This window comes from Pristiophorus japonicus, chromosome 5 (assembly GCF_044704955.1).
Source record: "Pristiophorus japonicus isolate sPriJap1 chromosome 5, sPriJap1.hap1, whole genome shotgun sequence".
NCBI lineage: Eukaryota > Metazoa > Chordata > Chondrichthyes > Pristiophoridae > Pristiophorus > Pristiophorus japonicus.
In genome coordinates, this window is record NC_091981.1 from 33,499,936 (window position 1) to 33,518,443 (window position 18,508).

The 18,508-nt window shown below is 44.8% G+C and overlaps 1 protein-coding gene across 2 annotated transcripts in view; it reads right to left on the reverse strand.

Moving 5' to 3' along the window:
* slc9a3.1 (solute carrier family 9 member A3, tandem duplicate 1) overlaps positions 1–18,508 on the reverse strand; it is a 152,070-nt gene that overhangs the window by 17,446 nt on the left and 116,116 nt on the right. For both annotated transcript variants that reach the window (XM_070880484.1, XM_070880483.1), the window contains exons 4-10: positions 15,842–15,920; positions 13,953–14,130; positions 11,242–11,462; positions 7,219–7,418; positions 5,740–5,829; positions 3,242–3,312; positions 1,693–1,822 (exon numbers count right to left, since the gene is read on the reverse strand). In XM_070880484.1, coding sequence (XP_070736585.1) covers positions 1,693–1,822; positions 3,242–3,312; positions 5,740–5,829; positions 7,219–7,418; positions 11,242–11,462; positions 13,953–14,130; positions 15,842–15,920 — 969 coding nt within the window. The remainder of the gene's footprint in view (positions 1–1,692; positions 1,823–3,241; positions 3,313–5,739; positions 5,830–7,218; positions 7,419–11,241; positions 11,463–13,952; positions 14,131–15,841; positions 15,921–18,508) is intronic.

Sequence of the window (18,508 nt, forward strand, 5' to 3'; positions counted from 1 at the left end):
TACACTGGAGTTTAGAAGGATGAGGGGATCTCATAGAATCATATAAGATTGACGGGACTGGACAGGTTAGATGCAGGAAGAATGTTCCCTATGTTGGGGAAGTCCAGAACCAGGGGACACAGTCTTAGGATAAGGGATAAGCCATTTAGGACCGAGATGAGGAGAAACTTCTTCACTCAGAGAGTTGTTAACCTGTGGAATTTCCTGCCGCAGAGAGTTGTTGATGCCAGTTCAAGAGGGAGTTAGATATGGCCCTTACGGCTAAGGGGATCAAGGGGTATGGAGAGAAAGCAGGAAAAGAGTACTGAGGGAATGATCAGCCATGATCTTATTGAATGGTGGTGCAGGCTCGACGGGCCGAATGGCCTACTCCTGCACCTATTTTCTATGTTTCTGTGAGTTCAGAAGAATGAAAGGTAATCTTATCGAAACATACAAGATAATGAGGAGGCTCGACAAGGTGGATACAGAAAGGATATTTCCACTTTTAGGAAAAACTAAAACTAGGGAACATAGTCTCAATAAGGAGCTGCCCATTTAAAACTGAGATGAGGAGGAATTTCTTCTTTGAGGGTTGTAAATCTATGGAATTCTCTGCCCCAGACAGCTGTGGAGACTGGGTCATTGAATATATTTAAGGCTGAGCTGGACAGATTTTTGAGCGATAAGTGAGTAAAGGATTATGGGAAGCAGGTAGGGAAATGGAGCGGAGTCCATGATCAGATCAGCCATGATCTTATTGAATTGCGGAGCAGGCTTGACAGGCCAAATGACCTTCTCCTGCTCCTATTTCTTTTGTTCATAATCACCCTCACCCAGCAAAGTGGCAGGTTTGCCCTTTTCTCGAGCAGGTAATGGATAGTGACAATTGCAGTGAACAGGAAGGGACACAATATAAGGCAGATTGTAGGTTCAGAGACCCTCGCTCTTCAATACCTTATTTGTGCACACAACATGCACTGGTTAACAACCCATGAACAGTGCAGCTTTATGGTATTGAGTGAGAGAATCATACAACAGCAAAGCAGGTCATTTGGCCCTTTTATACCTATGATGGTTCTTTGAAAGAGCTATCCAATTGGTCCCACTTCTTTCCCCATAGCCCTACAATTTTTTCTCTTTCAAGTTTGTATCCAATTTCCTTTTGAAAGTTACTATTCAAATCTGCTTTCACCACTCTCAGTTAGTGTATTCCAGATCATTAAAATTCATTATATTTAAAAAAAAATTCTCATCTCCTCTCTGGTTCTTTTGCCAATTATCTTAAATCTGTGTCCTCTGGTTATCAACCCACCTTTCAATGGAAACAGTTTCTCCTTAATTACTTTATCCAAACACTTCATGATTTTGAACTCCTCTATTAAAATCTCCCCATAATCTTCTCTGCTTTCAGAAGAACAATCCCAGCTTCTCTAGTCTGCCTACAAAACTGAAGTTCCTCATCCCTGGTGTCATTACAGCAAATCTCCTCTGCACCCACTCCAAGGCCGAAAGTGTGGTATTCAAAACTGAACAGTACTCCAGCTGAGGCCTAACTGAAGATCTATAAAGGTTTAGCATTTTCTTACTGATACTGATCATTTTATTAGACCAACACATTATCAGACATACCAACTGCCACATATACCAGCTGCCAGATACAGCCTGCCTTCTCTGCATCTGCTTAACTAACCTACCCACTGGCGCGATTACCTCAGACACGTAGCTGATGGCATCCTTCAGATTCAGCTCACGGAAAACGCTGAGGATCTTATCCCGACTAATCTGTGCCGATTTCCTCATCATTACTTTACTCAGGTACTTTCTATCAAAGTTAGTCCACCTGAAATAGAACAAACCATAGTAAGGGGGCCGCGGTTCATATAGATTAACCAAATTGAGAGGGCAGGGAAGAACTGAAAAGCAGTAAAAATCTAAAACGAACATTTGGTGAAACGTCTTTGGGTCTAGAACTCTGGGTTGGATTTTCGGCTTGTTGCCACCTCAGTTTTGGCACTGGAGGGGCGGCAAAGGTGGCTTCCAAAGCCCCACCAGGACTTGCGGTGCCGGTTTCGGCGGGGCGCGGAGCATTACCGTCCAGAAAAGAGGCGAGCCAGTGTGCAATGCCCTTGGTTGCGACACCGGCTCGATTTTTGGCTGCTGCCCGATCCTAGGCGTGGGTAGAGCGCCCTGCTCTGACTGCCTGTGAAAGTGGGTGGTCCGAACTGCAGTGGCTGCAATGAGGTAAGTAATGTCCACCTCAGGTAAGTGTGATTGTTTATTTTTTTTGCGATTTATGTTGTGGTGGCGTGAGTTATTTATTGTGAATGTTTTTGGTGGGTTGTTTTGATATATGAGGAGAGACTCGATCAACTGGGCCTTTATACGCTGGAGTTTAGAAGGATGAGAGGGGATCTCATAGAAACATACAAGATTCTGATGGGATGGGACAGGGTTAGATGCAGGAAGAATGTTCCCGATGTTGGGGAAGTCCAGAACCAGGGGACAGTGTCTTAGGATAAGGGGTAGGCCATTTAGGACTGAGATGAGGAGAAACTTCTTCACTCAGAGAGTTGTTAACCTGTGGAATTCCCTGTCGCAGAGAGTTGTTGATGCCAGTTCATTGGATATATTCAAGAGGGAGTTAGAAATGGCCCGTACGGCTAAAGGGATCAAGGGGTATGGAGAGAAAGCGGGAAAGGGGTATTGAGGTGAATGATCAGCCATGATCATATTGAATGGTGGTGCAGGCTCAAAGGGCCGAATGGCCTACTCCTGCACCTATTTCTATGTTTCTATGTTTCCCCAGGCCTCTCTTAGAGTGCTCCGAGGCCAGCTGTTTAGCCCAGGATTTTTGCATGTTCAGCTGGCCTAGCACCCTGAGAGGGGTGTACAACGCCTCCTTTAGCGCTCCACCCCACACTCAAGGCCCAGCTGCCAAATTTTGCTGTCTGAGACGGAAACTGATCCCGGGCAAACTTTACTGCCCCGAAATGAGCTGAACCGGAAATCCAGCATTCTAAGTTGTACTGTTACAGAAGGGCAGTCAGTCTGTATGAGTATTGGATCACGCAGTGATTGTTATTTCAATACAAGCACAGATCTGGCACAGAACCAGTAGAAACAAGATCTGATAGGTCATACTGCACCTTTCCCTAAAACGATAAAAATTGGTAAGTTACACAATAAGGGAAGTAAGTATTAATGAATTGTGCTGAACATTTACAGAACACCAAGGAAATCTTTCACTAAGTTTACATACTTGTCTCGAAGATAGTTGTGTCCAATTTGCCCCGAGATATCTTCTATTGCAGACAGGATGTGATCAAATGCCTTAAAAAAAAAACAGGCATAATTCTTTAAATGCGAGGAAGTGAAAATGATTTTACTTGCAACACTATGGTACAAGGTCAGTTCTTTTAAGCACCCTTAATGAAACATCCCTTTCCACCGGACAAAAAATTAATTAACTACTGCACAATAATCTCCATTTAGAAAGATGTGAATTTGACAAATTTTTGTTTGAAATGGAGTTTCATTGGAATTTTCTAAAAATGAAATGCTTAATTATAAAAAGAAAAGATTTGAATTTATATAGCGCCTTTCACGACCACCAGACGTCTGAAAGCATTTTACAGCCAATTAAATACTTTGTATGGTCACTTTTGTAATGTAGGAAATGCGGCAGCCAATTTGTACACAAGCAATGTGATAATCACCAGATAATCTGTTCTTTTGTTATGTTGATTGAGGGATAAATATTGGCCAGGACACCGGGGATAACTCCCCTGTTGTTCTTCAAAATAGTGCCATGGGATCTTTTATGTGCACCTGAGAGAGCAGATGGAGGCCTCGGTTTAATATCTCATCCGAAAGACGACACCTTCGACAGTGCAGTGCTCCCTCAACAATGCACAGAAGTGGCAGAGTGGAGGTCCCGACCTGCGTGAGAACACCAGCGGCAGGTCTGGGCCATAAAAGGAGCAGCGTGGAGGCCTCGGAGCGGCGTGGAGGCATGCTACTTCAGGGAGCAGTGCGAGCTGGTGCAGGAGGGCAAGCGAAGAGTGACGTCATCAAGGTCCAGGTCGGTGATTGGAGCGTGGGCAGATACAGCAGGAGCGGCGAGATCGGGGTGAAAGTGCAGCGAGAGATTGTAGAGGGATGTGATCAGGGCTAGCGGCCCGGGGCAGCATGGGCCAGCCCACACTGCGATGTGTGTGTGCACCAGGTCCGTGCAGCAGAGCAGGTCTCCAGTCGTCTTGGATAACCCTTGCCACTGGACCAAGACCTAGCTCTGTCAAGCCCGTGTGGTGGCTGGTGTGAAACGGCCACCCCATGTTAAAAAAAAATCCATGCACAGGCATTTTCCACTGTTCAGGATGTAGTTCGGGACCTGGAATATTAGGTCTTTCATTGAAACATCTGTGAACTCAACCTTTTTTTGGCATGGAAGCAAGTCATCCTTGTTTCGAGGGACTGCCTATGATGATGATGGAATGTCAGCCTAGATTTTTTGTACTCGAGTTGCTGGAGTGGGACTTGAACGCTCAGTCCTTTTGACTCAGAGGCGAGAGTGCTACCCACTGAGCCACAGCTGATTAACATTGACATATTTTTATTGACACATCCATTCCTGTCAGCTTTTGAATATATTTGTTCTTTGAACAGCAATTGCTGATCACATTATTGGGTCATTAAATCCACCAGCTGATCCTCAAGTTTATGACCATTTCTCCAATATATATTAAGTTCCTTTGCACTGTTGGCTCGGGACAGTTTTTAAACCACAGCCTGTTCCCTCCTTTTCTACTTCCCAAACCCATCTGCTAAAGTCATTACACTCACTAATTAAGTGTAATTTTTAGTCCATATCTTGTTTAAATGGCTCAACATCATTTAGATTTTTTTTAAGTCATTTTTTGCTATGATGTCATGAAACAGCAATATAATGATGTCATTTGCATTGTGCTTGTAAACATCCACCAAAAAGAAAAGGTTTGCCACTTTGACAAGAAATCAGTGTCTCTTTAAAAAAAGTGTTTACCAGAATATAGGATGTTTACTTAAAATCAGGAATTAATTATTGTTTAAGTTGGTCTTGATGGCAACACTGCTATTTGAAGGAGTGGGGGAAGGATTTAAAATATTTTTGGCATGCTGCACTCACTAACTACTCAGGTTTGGTGGTATAATGGTTATGTTACTGGCCAGTATTCCAGAGAGTTCAAATCTCGCCATGGCAGTATGAGAATTTGAATTCAGTTTTTAAAATCTGCAAATAAAAACTGAAGCTATCGGGTTATCATAAGAACCCAACTGCTTCACTTATATCGATTAGGAAAGGGAAGCTGGCGTCTTTACCCAGTCTGGCCTATGTGTGACTCCAGTGTGCGACTCTTTACTGCCCTCTGAAGTGGCCAAACAAGACACTCAGTCGCATCAGCACTTTCTCAGGACAACTAGCCATGCCAGCAACACCCATATCCCAAGAATAAATGTTAAAGAAAATGAATAAATCCATGAGTCCAATGTCAGCACAGGGCTAGAGGTGATGCAATGATTGTCCCCAAACTAAGAGTCAACCAAAATGGACAACTTAGGCTGTAATTTGTTCTCAACATTGCTGTTGTCACAGCAGTAGTCACAATGAAGTCATGCAAGCGATGTGCTCCCAAATGGACGCAGTGCATCATCGCAGTGCTTATTCCTGGAGGGATTCTCCTTCAACACATTTATTGGATACTGAAAGATTGGACTTACTCTTCCGTGGAGTTTCTCATTGAGTAAAGGCTCTCTCTGTGAACTCCTCTTTACTTTCAGCCAATTAACCAATGGTTTGATCGTCAGCCCCTGCAAAATATCACAATCAGCTCAGCTTCAGCACCGAACAGAATCCATAATATTTCTGATATGAATATAATAAGTTCCACAGATCAGACACAAGCAAGTTGACAACAGAAGCCGTTCATCTCCATGTCACGGTTTACATGCAGCAGTGTCTATTTTTCATTCATTCAGAATACTCAATATACCAAATTTTCCCTCTCCAACAATCTTCATAGATTACAGACCGAGGAGGTAGTCTTCATCCCTATAGGTTTAGTCTTCATCCCTCTCCATACAACAACTTGTATTTATATAGCGCATTTAATGTAGTAAAACGTCCCAAGCTGCTTCACAGCAGTGTTTTAAGACAAAACAAATAAATTTGACACCGAGCCACATAAAAAGAAATTACGGCAGATGACCAAAAGCTTAGTAAAAGAGGTTTTAAGGAGCACCTTAAAGGAGGAAAGAGAGGTAGAGAGGTGGAGAGGTTGAGGCAGGGAGTTCCAGAGCTTGGGGCCGAGGCAACAGAAGGCATGACCACCAATGGTTGAGCAGTTATAATCAGGGGTGCTCAAGAGGGCAGAATTTGAGGAGCGCAGACATCTCAGGGGGTTGAGGCTGAAGGAGATTACAGAGGGTCGAGGCCATGGAGGGATTTGTAAACAAGGATGAGAATTTTGAAATCGAGGCGCTGCTTAACCGGAAGTCAATGTAGGTCGGCAAGCACAGGGATGATGGGCGAACGGGACTCGGTAAACAGTACAGACTATATTTTTAATCCCTCTCCATACAGTACAGACTAAGGGGAATCGGCTTCATCCCGCTCCATACAATACAGACCATGGGGACAACATTGCTTCCGTGTATAATGTTTAATTCTTCTGCATATTACTGTACTCTTCCATACATGCATAGCCGATACAGAGCTTTGGTGAATTGCTCACCCTTATTGCAGTTACCCCTTTCTTTACTCTTTTCCTGTGCACACGACTGCCTGAAGCAAGCTACTCAGAATAGTTTCAATTCTGAATCTCTTCCTGAAGTTACACAGGATACAAACTGGGATGTATAGTTTATTCAAAATGAACTACCAAGTGATACCAGCCACACAACTCATGAGCACCACTTGCTATTACAATACTCTGTTAAATGTATTATCTAAATATGCAGATTAAACTTGATTTCAGGCCCACTAAAACTCTTGCAATTCAATTGGAGTCTACTTCATAAGACTACAATTTCCCATCCTAATGACAGGTTCAATTTCCTATAATGCAGACGGGAATAGACCACCCAAGAGGGCAAACCACCAGAGAGGTTGGTGTAACGTTTCATCCAAAAGACAAAATAGCTTTACACTTCCATTCATCGAGTTACCACGGAGGGTTTGTACAGCACACAGTTGGTTACCTGGAAGATGACCGTGAAATACACCACAATGATGGTCGTACTGACAAACAGTTCCTTTGTGGGCATGGTGTCATTCAGCAGCACCGCCAGAGCAAAGGCAACAGCTCCACGTAGGCCCCCGTACGACATCACCACCTGATCGATAATCTCCAATTGCACCACACGGTAGTGGTTGAGAATCCAGGTCTGAATTACAACACCTAAAAAAGGTAGGAAAAAAAAAAGAGGGGATTATTTTAGCTAAAGCTCGAATATACTGGCATTTAAAAATAAAACACACAAGACTTGCAAGTAAAGGAAAGGGCATGACTGTACAAACCGTGAATTCTATGTACCATGTGACATTTGGCAGGATTGGTATACAGATGATAAAAAGGACAATAGATAGTGTTTTGAAAGCAATGCAACTGTGTTTTTTTTTTGTTTGATGTCAACTTTTTCATCTCCTCGCTAAGGTAGAACGGTTTTCTGGGATACAATTTCATAGATCCCGAGAACTCCGGTAACTCGTTCAAGTTTTCTAATGGCGAGTCTAAGCCGAGCTATTCAGGATTATTCAATCTCCAAGAGAGGCTTCTTTGCCTTGGTTGCAGCCCGCCAAGGTATCAGTAATGGTGAATCAACAACAGAAATCCAGAGCTATTTCACCCCTCCTGGCCAGACTGCTTTCCTGTGAGAGACTGCGACCCAGTGTTTAATCAAAGTTCCTCACAAACTGAAAGAAATCTTCAGGCAAATCATTTCAGAAATATGCTGTTGTCTGAATATTCGGTGTTAGATAAGCCACAGTAATACTCATAACAAATGCAATACAAGTGTATGTGGCCGTGAATAGCACGTCATTACAAAAATGGATATTAGGTCACATATAAGGAAACCAGAATTTATCCAATGTGTTTGAAATAACAACGTTTGTTGCGCCAGGAAAAATATCCGCAAGTTCATGAATTAAAGTAACTCCCTTGACTTAGCCACTGTTGAACACATTAAGCCAACAAGTACAATAATGAGACGCATGCACCATATTGCTGAGCTGCACAACAAACATAATCCACAGCAAACTTTTGAGGCACCACGAATAAAACAATAAAATCATTTTCCCGGTGGTATCATAGGCACCGTGCCCCAGGAAGGATATATCGGCCTCGGAGGGGGTGCAGTGCAGTTTCACTGGAAATGACACTGGGGCTAAAAGGTTTAAATTATGAGAAGAGTTTGCAGAAACTAGGCTTATATTCCCTTGAGAATCAAAGATTAACGAGTGATCTAATTGAGGTATTTAAGATGATTAAAGGATTTCATTAGGTATGGAGAGAAACTATTTCCTTTGATGGGGTAATCAACAACAAGAGGACAGCACCTTAAAATTAGAACTGGAAGTTCAGATCCAACATCAGAAAGCACTTCTTCACACAAAGAGTAGTGGAAATCTAGAAATCTCTCACCCAAAAGGGGTTAAGGGGTTATGGGGAGCGGGCGGGGAAGTGAGCTGAGTCCATGATCAGATCAGCCATGATCTTATTGAATGTTGGAGCAGGCTCGAGGGGCTGTATGGCCTACTCCTGCTCTTATGTTCTTTAAAAAGCAAAAGGGTCAATTGAAAATTTCAAAACTGAGATTGATAGATTTTGTTCGGTCAAGGTATTAAGAAATACTCCTGTTCCAATGTTTCAACAACAACTTGTGTTTATATAGTGCCTTTAACTTAGTGAAATGTCACAAGATGCTTCACAGGTGTATTACAAGACAAAAAAATAAGACACCGCGTCGCATCAGGAAAAATTCGGGCAAGTGACCAAAAGCTTGGTCAAAGAGGTAGGTTTTAAGGAGGGTCTTGAAGGAGGAAAGAGAAGTAGAGAGACAGAGAGGTTTTGGCAGGAACTTCCAGAGCTTAGGACCTAGGCAACAGAAGGCATAGCCACCAATAGTTGAGCAATTATAATTGGGGATGCTCAAAACGCCAGAATTAGAGCACAGACATCTCGGACGGAATTGTGGGGTTGGAGGAGATTACAGAGATAGGGAGGGGCAAGGCCATGGAGGAATTTGAAAACCAGGATGAGAATTTTGAAATCGAGGCGTTGCTTAACCGAATCACTGAATTAGATTGCACTGCACAGCAGTGAGCCATACAGGCTCAGAATTATGCAATTGGCCGGTCTAATCATTAGCCAAAGGTCTAATCTAATCCAATCTTTAAAAGTTAACTCATCTTAGTTATTGGCCTTGGTATTCCTCGAGTGTGAGAAAGCCTTTGGCTTAGTGGTAGCATTGCTGACTTAGGAGTAGGAAGGTGAAGGGATCAAGCCCTACTCCAGACAACCCAGCAAGTGGAGATCTAAACAGGGTCCCTAAATATTGGTTGAAACCCAGTGGGACAGAGTGACCACTGGCTCAGTGGTAGTATTCCCACCTTGGAGTCAGAAGGGTTGGGTTCAGGCCTCACTCCAGACACCGAGCAGAGACCAGAACGCCGAGGTTGACATCCAATGGTGGAGGAGGGTGGGGGACTTTATCCGATCAGTGCAGGTGGACCCATGCCCACCCCGCCCCCCCCCCGTAAAGGGTAAGTGGGGTGTTCTATTTCGCAAGTTGCAGCCCACCTCGGGAGAAGCTATTCTGAAGGTAAAACAGACCATGAGGAAGGCAACAGGAAACCACCTCAGGCACTTAAGTGGCTCAAGAAACTTGTATGAGACTCGAGTTAGGACTGGCCCCAAGAACAAATTTCTCCTGAAGTAGGAGGAGTTTTTTTTTTAAACTATGGGATATCTGCTCACTATCCACTTCTGGAAACTAAACATGTATTGATGTTGGGTAACAACAGGATGTGACTCACTGTGATTTCCCTTGGATTGAACAGCTAGTTAACTTGTTACAGTCGTTCTTTTTTTAATATTCGTTCATGGGATGTGGGCATTTATTGCCTATCCCCAATTGCCCTCGAGAAGGTGGTGATGAGCCGCCTTCATGAACCACAGAGGGCAGTTAAGATTCAACCACATTGCTGTGGGTCTGGAGTCACATACAGGCCAGACCAGGTAAGGACAGCAGATTTCCTTCCCTAAAGGACATTAGTGAATCAGATGGGATTTTATATAATCCAGTAGTTTCATGGTCACCATTACGAAAACTAGGACTTTTAATTCCAGATTTAATTAATTAACTGAATTTAAGTTCCACAGCTTCCATGGTAGGATTTGAACTCGCTTCTCTGATTCAGTTAGTGCAGGCCTCTAGATTACTAGTCCAGTAACATAATCACTATGCTACCGTCTATGGACAAGCATGCTGGGATTTTCCACGTGCACTCACCAGCCTACAATTTTCAGCCCATTCATTTTGGTGGGTAGTACTCTATCCCATTAGGAGCTATACCCAATTTAAAGCTGTGGGGGCTATTTCGATTACCAAACTTCATCCTTGGCCTGTTGGTCTCCACCAACTTAGCACCTCAGTCCATACCCAGCCCTAATGAGTCAATACTGTGCTGATTAACCCCTTCAAAAAAAAAAAAGGACAAAAACAAATTACTGTGGATGCTGAAAATCTGAAAGAACAGAAACTGCTGGAAACACTCAGCAGGGCAGACAGCATCTGTAGAGAGAGAAACAGAGTTATTGTTGATGATCATTCTTCAGAAATGGAAGACGTTAGAGATGAACAGCTTTTGAGCAAGTACAGAGCCAGGGAAATGGGGCAGGAAAAGAATAAAAGGGAGGGGGCCACTCCATCACAGATGAAAGGTCATCGAGCGGAAACGTTAAGTGTTTCTCTTGCCACAGGTGCTGCCTGATTTGCTGAGGGTTTCCTTTAAAAAGGTGCTGGATAAACATTCACTTTGCTAAGATTCTACTTCACATGCGAGGGGAAAATTTGGGATGATTAATTTTTTTTTTATAAAAGAGACAAGTAGGGTCAATCAAAACTGCTTTCTTCATATCTTAACCAATTTCTACCAATGCTTTGGTGACTGCAAGAGCATTTGATTAAGCAACTGCCTATTGACCTTCAAGTACCCACCAATGACTCTGTAGACAGAGATGAAGACCAGTGTGAGAAGGATAAAGGCTGTGTCCCATCTCCATATGGTAGTGTTCACTGCAGAGATTCCCAAAAACATGAAGATAATGGTCTCCGCTCCACTTGCCAGCATTTTCATCACGTACCTGACGGTGGTGATAGACTGCTCACAGAGGTTGGCCTTCACATACTTCTGACAGCAAATGCCACAAAATGTGATACTGGTAGAAAAAAACCAAGAATGTTTAAAGATAGGAGAATTGATGCAAAAACTCAACAACATTACCATCAATGAATCACACCAGAATATTGGTCACATTTTTCCCCCTTTGCTCTCTTATGTGGCCTTCCTGAGCAACACGCCTCCTGCAGTTGAGACCCAAGAGGGTAATCTTGAACCTCCACTAATGCAGCTGCTGAGCCAGTACAAGTAGTCTGCTCCTAGGCCTCCTGACGTTGCTACTCTGGAGCCAGTTCCTAGGGAGCCCTGGAAGAATAGTTTCACACCTGCAGAGAAGAACCTAGCCCCTTATCCATCTACTTCTCATAATAAGTGCGAGACTGAACTAACTGCCGAAACGAACTAGCATCCTACCACTCCATGGTACTGGACATTGATGCCTGGAACGGGTGATGGCCCCCTTGGACATGTCCAGGAGCAGTCCTACGAGGAGGCCTTCAGACCTGCCCGTTCCCCTCCGCACAGGGTGTCCAAAGATCAAGAGTGTGGGACTGAAGTGCAACCAGATATTGGAAGAAGGGCTGCAACCTCGCACACTCAACATACACATGTAACACGGACTCCTCTAGACTGCAGAAATTACAGGCGGCCCGGGAGCCCGTGAACTGACTTAAAAACTTATTGCACGGGACTGCTCCATGCAGCACCCTCCAGGCCAAGTCCCCAATAAATAAAGGAAGGACTCCATTGGGGACCCCAGCCTCCTCCGGATGGCAAGATGGTGCGCCATGGCATGTTTGGATGGCAGACGAGGATGGCAATGTGGACAGTGTGCAAGAGCAGCCCGTTCAGGAATCCCCTCCGCACAGAACTGAAAGGCACGGAGAGGATTTCCCGGAGGAAGCTCAAGTTGTGAGGCGCCGGCTCCTGAGGGAATTTTCGGGGCTTGGCAACGATGAAGAATTCCATCCGGACGGGGGTCAGCAACAGCTCTACAACCCTTTTAGTTGTGAAACAAAAATAAACATTAAATCAAGTGCCCCCTGATTAAAGCGGGGGGGGGGGGGGGGGGGGGGGGAAAACACTCCAAACACTTTCCAAGTGCCCTTTTTTTTGTTTTGTTTTGTTTTTTTAGGGCAGTAAAAGCATACAAATTATACACGTGCCCCCTGGCTAAAAAGGGGGGGGGGGAGGGGGGAAGACACTAAAACCCAGCTCAATAAACAAATTAAACCTTAAACATATAAAATCAAATTAAAATTTGGTTCCCGGGAGTGATGATGCACTCCAGTCCCTCTGGCGCCCACCTCTCATGGAAGGCCACGAGGTATCGGTGGACACCGCGTGCTCCATTTCCAGGGATACCCTGGCTCGGATGTAGGCGCGGAAGAGAGGCAGGCAGTCGGGCTGAACGACCCCCTCGGCCGCCCACTGCCTGGACTGGCTGATGGTCCCCTTGGCCATGCCCAGGAGCAGTCCTACGAGGGAACATGGAACATGGACTCTTCCAGACCGCAGAAATGGCAGGCGGCCTGGGAGCCCATGAACCGACTTAAAAACTTATTGCATGGGACTGCTCCGTGCAACACCCTCCAGGCCAAGTCCCCAATAAATAGGGGGAGGACTCCCGTGTAGAGTGCACACAATTGGGGACCCCCGCCTCCTCCGGACGGCAAGATGGTGCGCCTTGGCATGTCCAGATGGCAGACGAGGATGGCAAGGTGGAGAGTGTGCAAGAGCAGCCCGTACAGGAAACCCCTCCAACTGAAAGGCACGGAGGGGATTTCCTGGAGGAGGCTCAAGTTGTGAGGCGCCGGCTCCTGAGGGAAGTTTCGGGACATCCTCATAGGTGCATATATTACATTGACAAAAAGGGGATCTGTGGCCAATTCAGAAGTCCTCATTGAAAATTCCTCTCCGATTTCTCAAAAGGAGAATTGGCAAGCCTCAGGAGCCCTCAATTTCTCAGCACAGAACTGAAGAATGCCTACTTTTCTCTAGAATGAATCCACTAACAGTCATATTCTTAGAAACCACTTATATTTCAAGTCTGTGTATTTCCACCATTTTCTTAGCACGTTCTTGAATTGGGGTTGGGGAGGTGGGAGGGGAACGGTTGCAAGGCACACCCACCCAATTGACCAATCTTCACGAGTGAATGGAGTCTGGCAGGGGGCAACAGAGCCACCTGATCCTGTGCTCACCCATCATCCAGACCACCTGCATTTCCAGCAAGGGTCACTGGGTAGCAATCAACCATTGCAAACTCTCTCCACTGTAGCTCAGGGGCATCATAGCTGATTATAGCACCCATACTGCAACCCCGATTGAGATCAATTAACTCCGTGGGAATTGAAACTAGCACTTTCTAGCCTCAGCTTTACTGACTAAGCCATCAGAGGAGCCCCTCCTTCCCCTTTTTGTTGGGTCTAAACAGCCGAAGTAGCAGAAGGATGGCCCCCTCTGCTGCTAACTACAGGTAGGTGAGCGAACAGTATAGTCAACATTAAACATTTTTTTTAAAACTTACGCTAAAATAGCAGAAAGGGAAAGCATTTCTGCAGTGAGGTAGGACAGGTATGAAAATACGAAGACAAATCCAGGTTCGATCACTCTTACGTGCTTGGTGAATCTGGTTACCAGGGACAACACGAAGGCAAAGATAATGCCAATGGCAGTTCCACCCAAACTTACAACAAAGAAAGACACTAGAAAAAGAAAACAATCCCAGTTAAAGCTGCAGTCTGGTGTCAAATATGCCAAACTGTGAATAAGGACACTAATATATCAACATACTACAATACTGGATAGCAATAACATGCTGCATTTACATAAAGCCTTTAAATGTAGTAAAAAGTCCCAAGGCACTTCACAGGAGTGGTATCAAACTAAGTTTGACACCGAGCCACCCAAGAAGATATTTGGGCAGATGCTTACCTAAGGCGGCAAGTTTTGAGGAGAGAGAGGTGGAAAGGTTTGGGGTATTCCAGAGCTTGGGGTATTCCAAAGCACAGCCGCCAATGGCAGAACAATTTAAATTGGGCTGCTCAAGAGGCCAGAATTGGAGGAGCACTGATATCTCGGGGGGTTGTGGGACTTAAAGAGGTTACAGAGATAGGGATGGACGAGCCCATGGAGTGATTTGTAAACAAGATGAGAATTTTGAAATCAAGGTGTTGCTTAACCGGGAGCCAAAGGAGGTCAGCGAGCACAGGGGTGATGGGTGAACGGGCCTTGGTGTGAGTTAGGATACGGGCAGCTGAGTTTTGAATGAACTTAAGTTTATGGAGGGTGGAAGATGAGAGGCTAGCCAGGAGTGTGTTGGAATAGTCAGGTATAGACGTAACAAAGATAACAAATGAGGGTTTCAGCAGCAAATGGGCTGAGGCAGGGGTGAAGTCGAGTAACATTACAGAGGTGGAAATAGGCAGTCTTAGTGATGGTCGAAGTTCATCACGGGGTTAAACATGACACCAAGGTTGTGAACTGTCTGGTTCAGATAATGGCCAAGGAGAGGGATGGAGTTGATGACTAGGGCCGGAGTTTGTGGCGGGAACTGAAGACAAAGACTTTGTTCCTCATGATATTTAGTTGGAGGAAATTTCTGCTCATCCAGTACTGGATGTTGGAAAAGCAGTTAGACAATTTAGAAACAGTGGCGGGGTTGAGAGAGGTGGTGGTGAGATTGTGCTGGGTGCCGTCAGCGCACATGTGGAACCTGACGCAGTGTTTTCGGACGAAGTCGCCGAGGGGCAGCAAGATGATGAGAAATAGGAGGGGGAGCCAAAGATAGATCCTTGAGGAACACAAGAGGTAATGGTGTGGGAGCGGGAAGAGAAGCCATTGCAGATGATTCTCTGGCTACGACTGGATAAATAAAAGTGAAACTAGGGTGTGCAGTCCTAACCTGCTGGATGACAATGGAGAGGTGTTGGAGGAGGATGGTGTGATTAACCGTGTCAATGGCTGCAGATGTGATAAGATGGACAAAAAGGGATAGCTTACCATGGTCACAGTCACATAGGATATCATTTGTGTCTTTGACAAGAGCCGTTTCAGCACTGTGGCCGAGTACAGGGAGTGTCAGCATTAGCACTGTTGTCTCGGATTTATGAGATTGTGCATTCAAACCCCATTCCAGAGACTTGAGCATGTAATCTAGAATGACACTCCAATGCAGTCCCGAGGGAGCGCAGCACTGTCAGAGGTGCCGGCATTTATTGCCCATCTTGAGATTGATACAACTGGAGTAGCTTACTAGGCTACTGCAGAGGGAAGTTACGAATATACCATGTTGGTGTGGGACTGGAGTCACATGTAGGCTGGAGCGGGTAAGTACGACAGGTTTCCTTCCCCAAAAAGTGAACCAGTTGGGTTTTACTGCAGAAGTCTCCCTTATGCACTGCTGTCCTCTCATACCTATGCCTTTGAAATAGTCCAGGCCTTCAATGTTCCCTGCTCCAACTGCAACGAATGATTTAAAGACATTGTACAGCACCTAAAAAAGGAGAAAAAAAAAGGGGTTGCAATCAGCCGAGGTTGCAAAAGGGTACTTTTATAGAATTTTCCTGTTCTGATAGAAAGCCCCTGGATTCAAACATCTTAATTTCCATAATAAATGTTCACGACATCTGATATATTCAATGCGAGAGATTTGTGACTGCATGCAGGTACCATGCTTACATCTAATGCAAAAAACGCATCCTTCAAGGACCATCTTTTAAAGTACAGCTGGCATGTTGGACCTCTCACAATAGAAAGTCTCTTTGTTGGGAGGAGTGGGGAGGATGAGGAGTCAACAAAATATACATGAAACTAAAGCAGGGGGGAAAAAAATTCAGCAGAAACTGGTAAAGTTACAAGAGCAATATAGGAACAGGACTAGATCATTCAGCCCCTCAAGACTATTCCACCATTCAATTAGATGATGGCTAATCTGTACATTAACTCCATCTACCCACCTTGGCTCCGTAACCTTTAATATCCTTCCCCAACAACAACCTATCAATCTCAGTTTTGACATTTCCAATTGACCTAGCCTCAACAGCTTATCGGAGTATAGGAAAAGAGGTGGGGGATTGGGGGGGGGGGAGGGCAGTGGAATGAAGTTAAATCCTGGAGGAAATATAGGAAACATTTACTTCCGGGTTTACCGTCCGGAAATTTCTCCACTCCACCTCCACCCACCGCCCCCCCGCTCTCATTATGGTCCTGAATAAATATCGGGCCCATAACTCTGACAGAATGAGCATCAAGTGACAACACCCCCGCACCCCCCTCCTCCCCCTCCTCCCCCTCCTCCCCCTCCTCTCCCTCCTCCCCCATCAGATACCCTGTGTGTCTCAGTATCTGCCCTATTACCGATAGGTGAGTACTATCAGCGATGTTTTTGCGTGCGTGGGTGCCATTAACTACTTCACTGACCCAGCTTGGCTCAGTTGGTAGAACTCTCACTCGCAGTCAGAAGGTTGTATATACAAGTCCCAGTCCAGCACTGGAACACAGAATCTGGGCAGACACTTCAGTGCCCTACTGCGGGAGTGCTGCATTGTCAGAGGTACCGTCGTTTAGATGAAATGTTAAAACTGAGGTCCTTTGTGCCTGTTCCACTGGCTCAGGTGGACATAATAGATCTCACGGCACTCTCTGAAAAAGAGCAATAATTTGTCCCACTATCCTGGCCAACAGTCTCAACCAATCTTTTCTACATTTCATATTTCCTACATTATAACAGTGACTACACTTCAAAAGGTACTTAATTGGCTGTGAAGCACTTTGGGACGTCCTGAGGTTGTGAAAGGCGCTATATAAATGCAAGTCTTTCTTTCTGTTTTGGGACCTTGCTGTGCACTAACTGACTGTCACAGTTACCTCCATAACAGGAGCCGCACTTCAAAAGTAACTGAGCATTTGGAAGCACCATACGACGTGATAAGTGCACGTTTTCTTCCCAATTCTGAACAATTTTAAAGGACAGACAGATGAATCCAGATTTGCGTAAAATATTTTAAAAATTTACCTAGCAATTGTAATTTGGCACTATACACATTAATAAGGAAAGCTACTGACAGTCAAAATAATAATTTGTTGTACCAGTGTTTTCTCTATAGTTATCACTAGGGGGCACCAAGCCTATGCAGTTCAGACAAGAAGGTTTGACTGGTAAAAACAGTAGCCATCTGCACTGAAGTGTCAGCTTGGATTATGTACTCAAATCTTTGGAGTGGGATTTGAACCCACAACCTTCTGGATTCAAAGACGAGAGTGCTACCCACCTGAGCCAAGGCTGTTACCATGTGAATGTAAGCTATACATTCACATACTCAATCAGTACTCAACCCCTTACATCAAAGGCAGCAGCAATCATGGGACCACCTCTCCATTGCTATGGCAGGTATGATTTATCTTGGTCAACACTGGCTCAGTGTTGCCTCTGAATCAGAAGATTGTGGATTCAAGTCGCACTCCAGAGAATGGAGCTGACTGATTCCAGTGCAGTACTTATGGAGAGCTGCACTGTCGGAAGCCCAACCTTTCAGATGAGATTTTAAAACCCGGGCCGCATCTGACCCCTCAAAGATCCACATGAACTATTTAAAGACGAGGGGAGTTTTCCCGGTGTGTTCACAAATATTTATCCCTCAACTAACATCACTAAACCAGTTTGTCTGGTTGTTTATCTCACTGCTGTTTGTGGAACCGTGCTGCGTGCAAATTGGTTGCCACGCTTCCCCACAACAGTGACTACACTTCTAAAATACTCAATCGCAAAGCACATTGGGGCGTCCTTAAGGCTGCGAAAGGCACTATAGAACTAAGAGTTCTATCTTTTTGTGGTATCTGTATTGGCAGTGCGTTAGAGGGTCCTGAAATCCCATCATCAGTGATAGAAAGAGTTATAAAGAGCGCAAAGATTTCATGTGCGTTATTGTTCCAATACATGATGAACAAAAACTCTTGGTGCCCATCCCCTTGCTGTTCTCTCTGGGAGTTGTACGATTCCAATGTAATTTCCTTTCCCCTGACGTGAATAATATGTGTGTGTTACAGCAATATCCTGTAATTATAAAAGGGAGCTTTATTCGT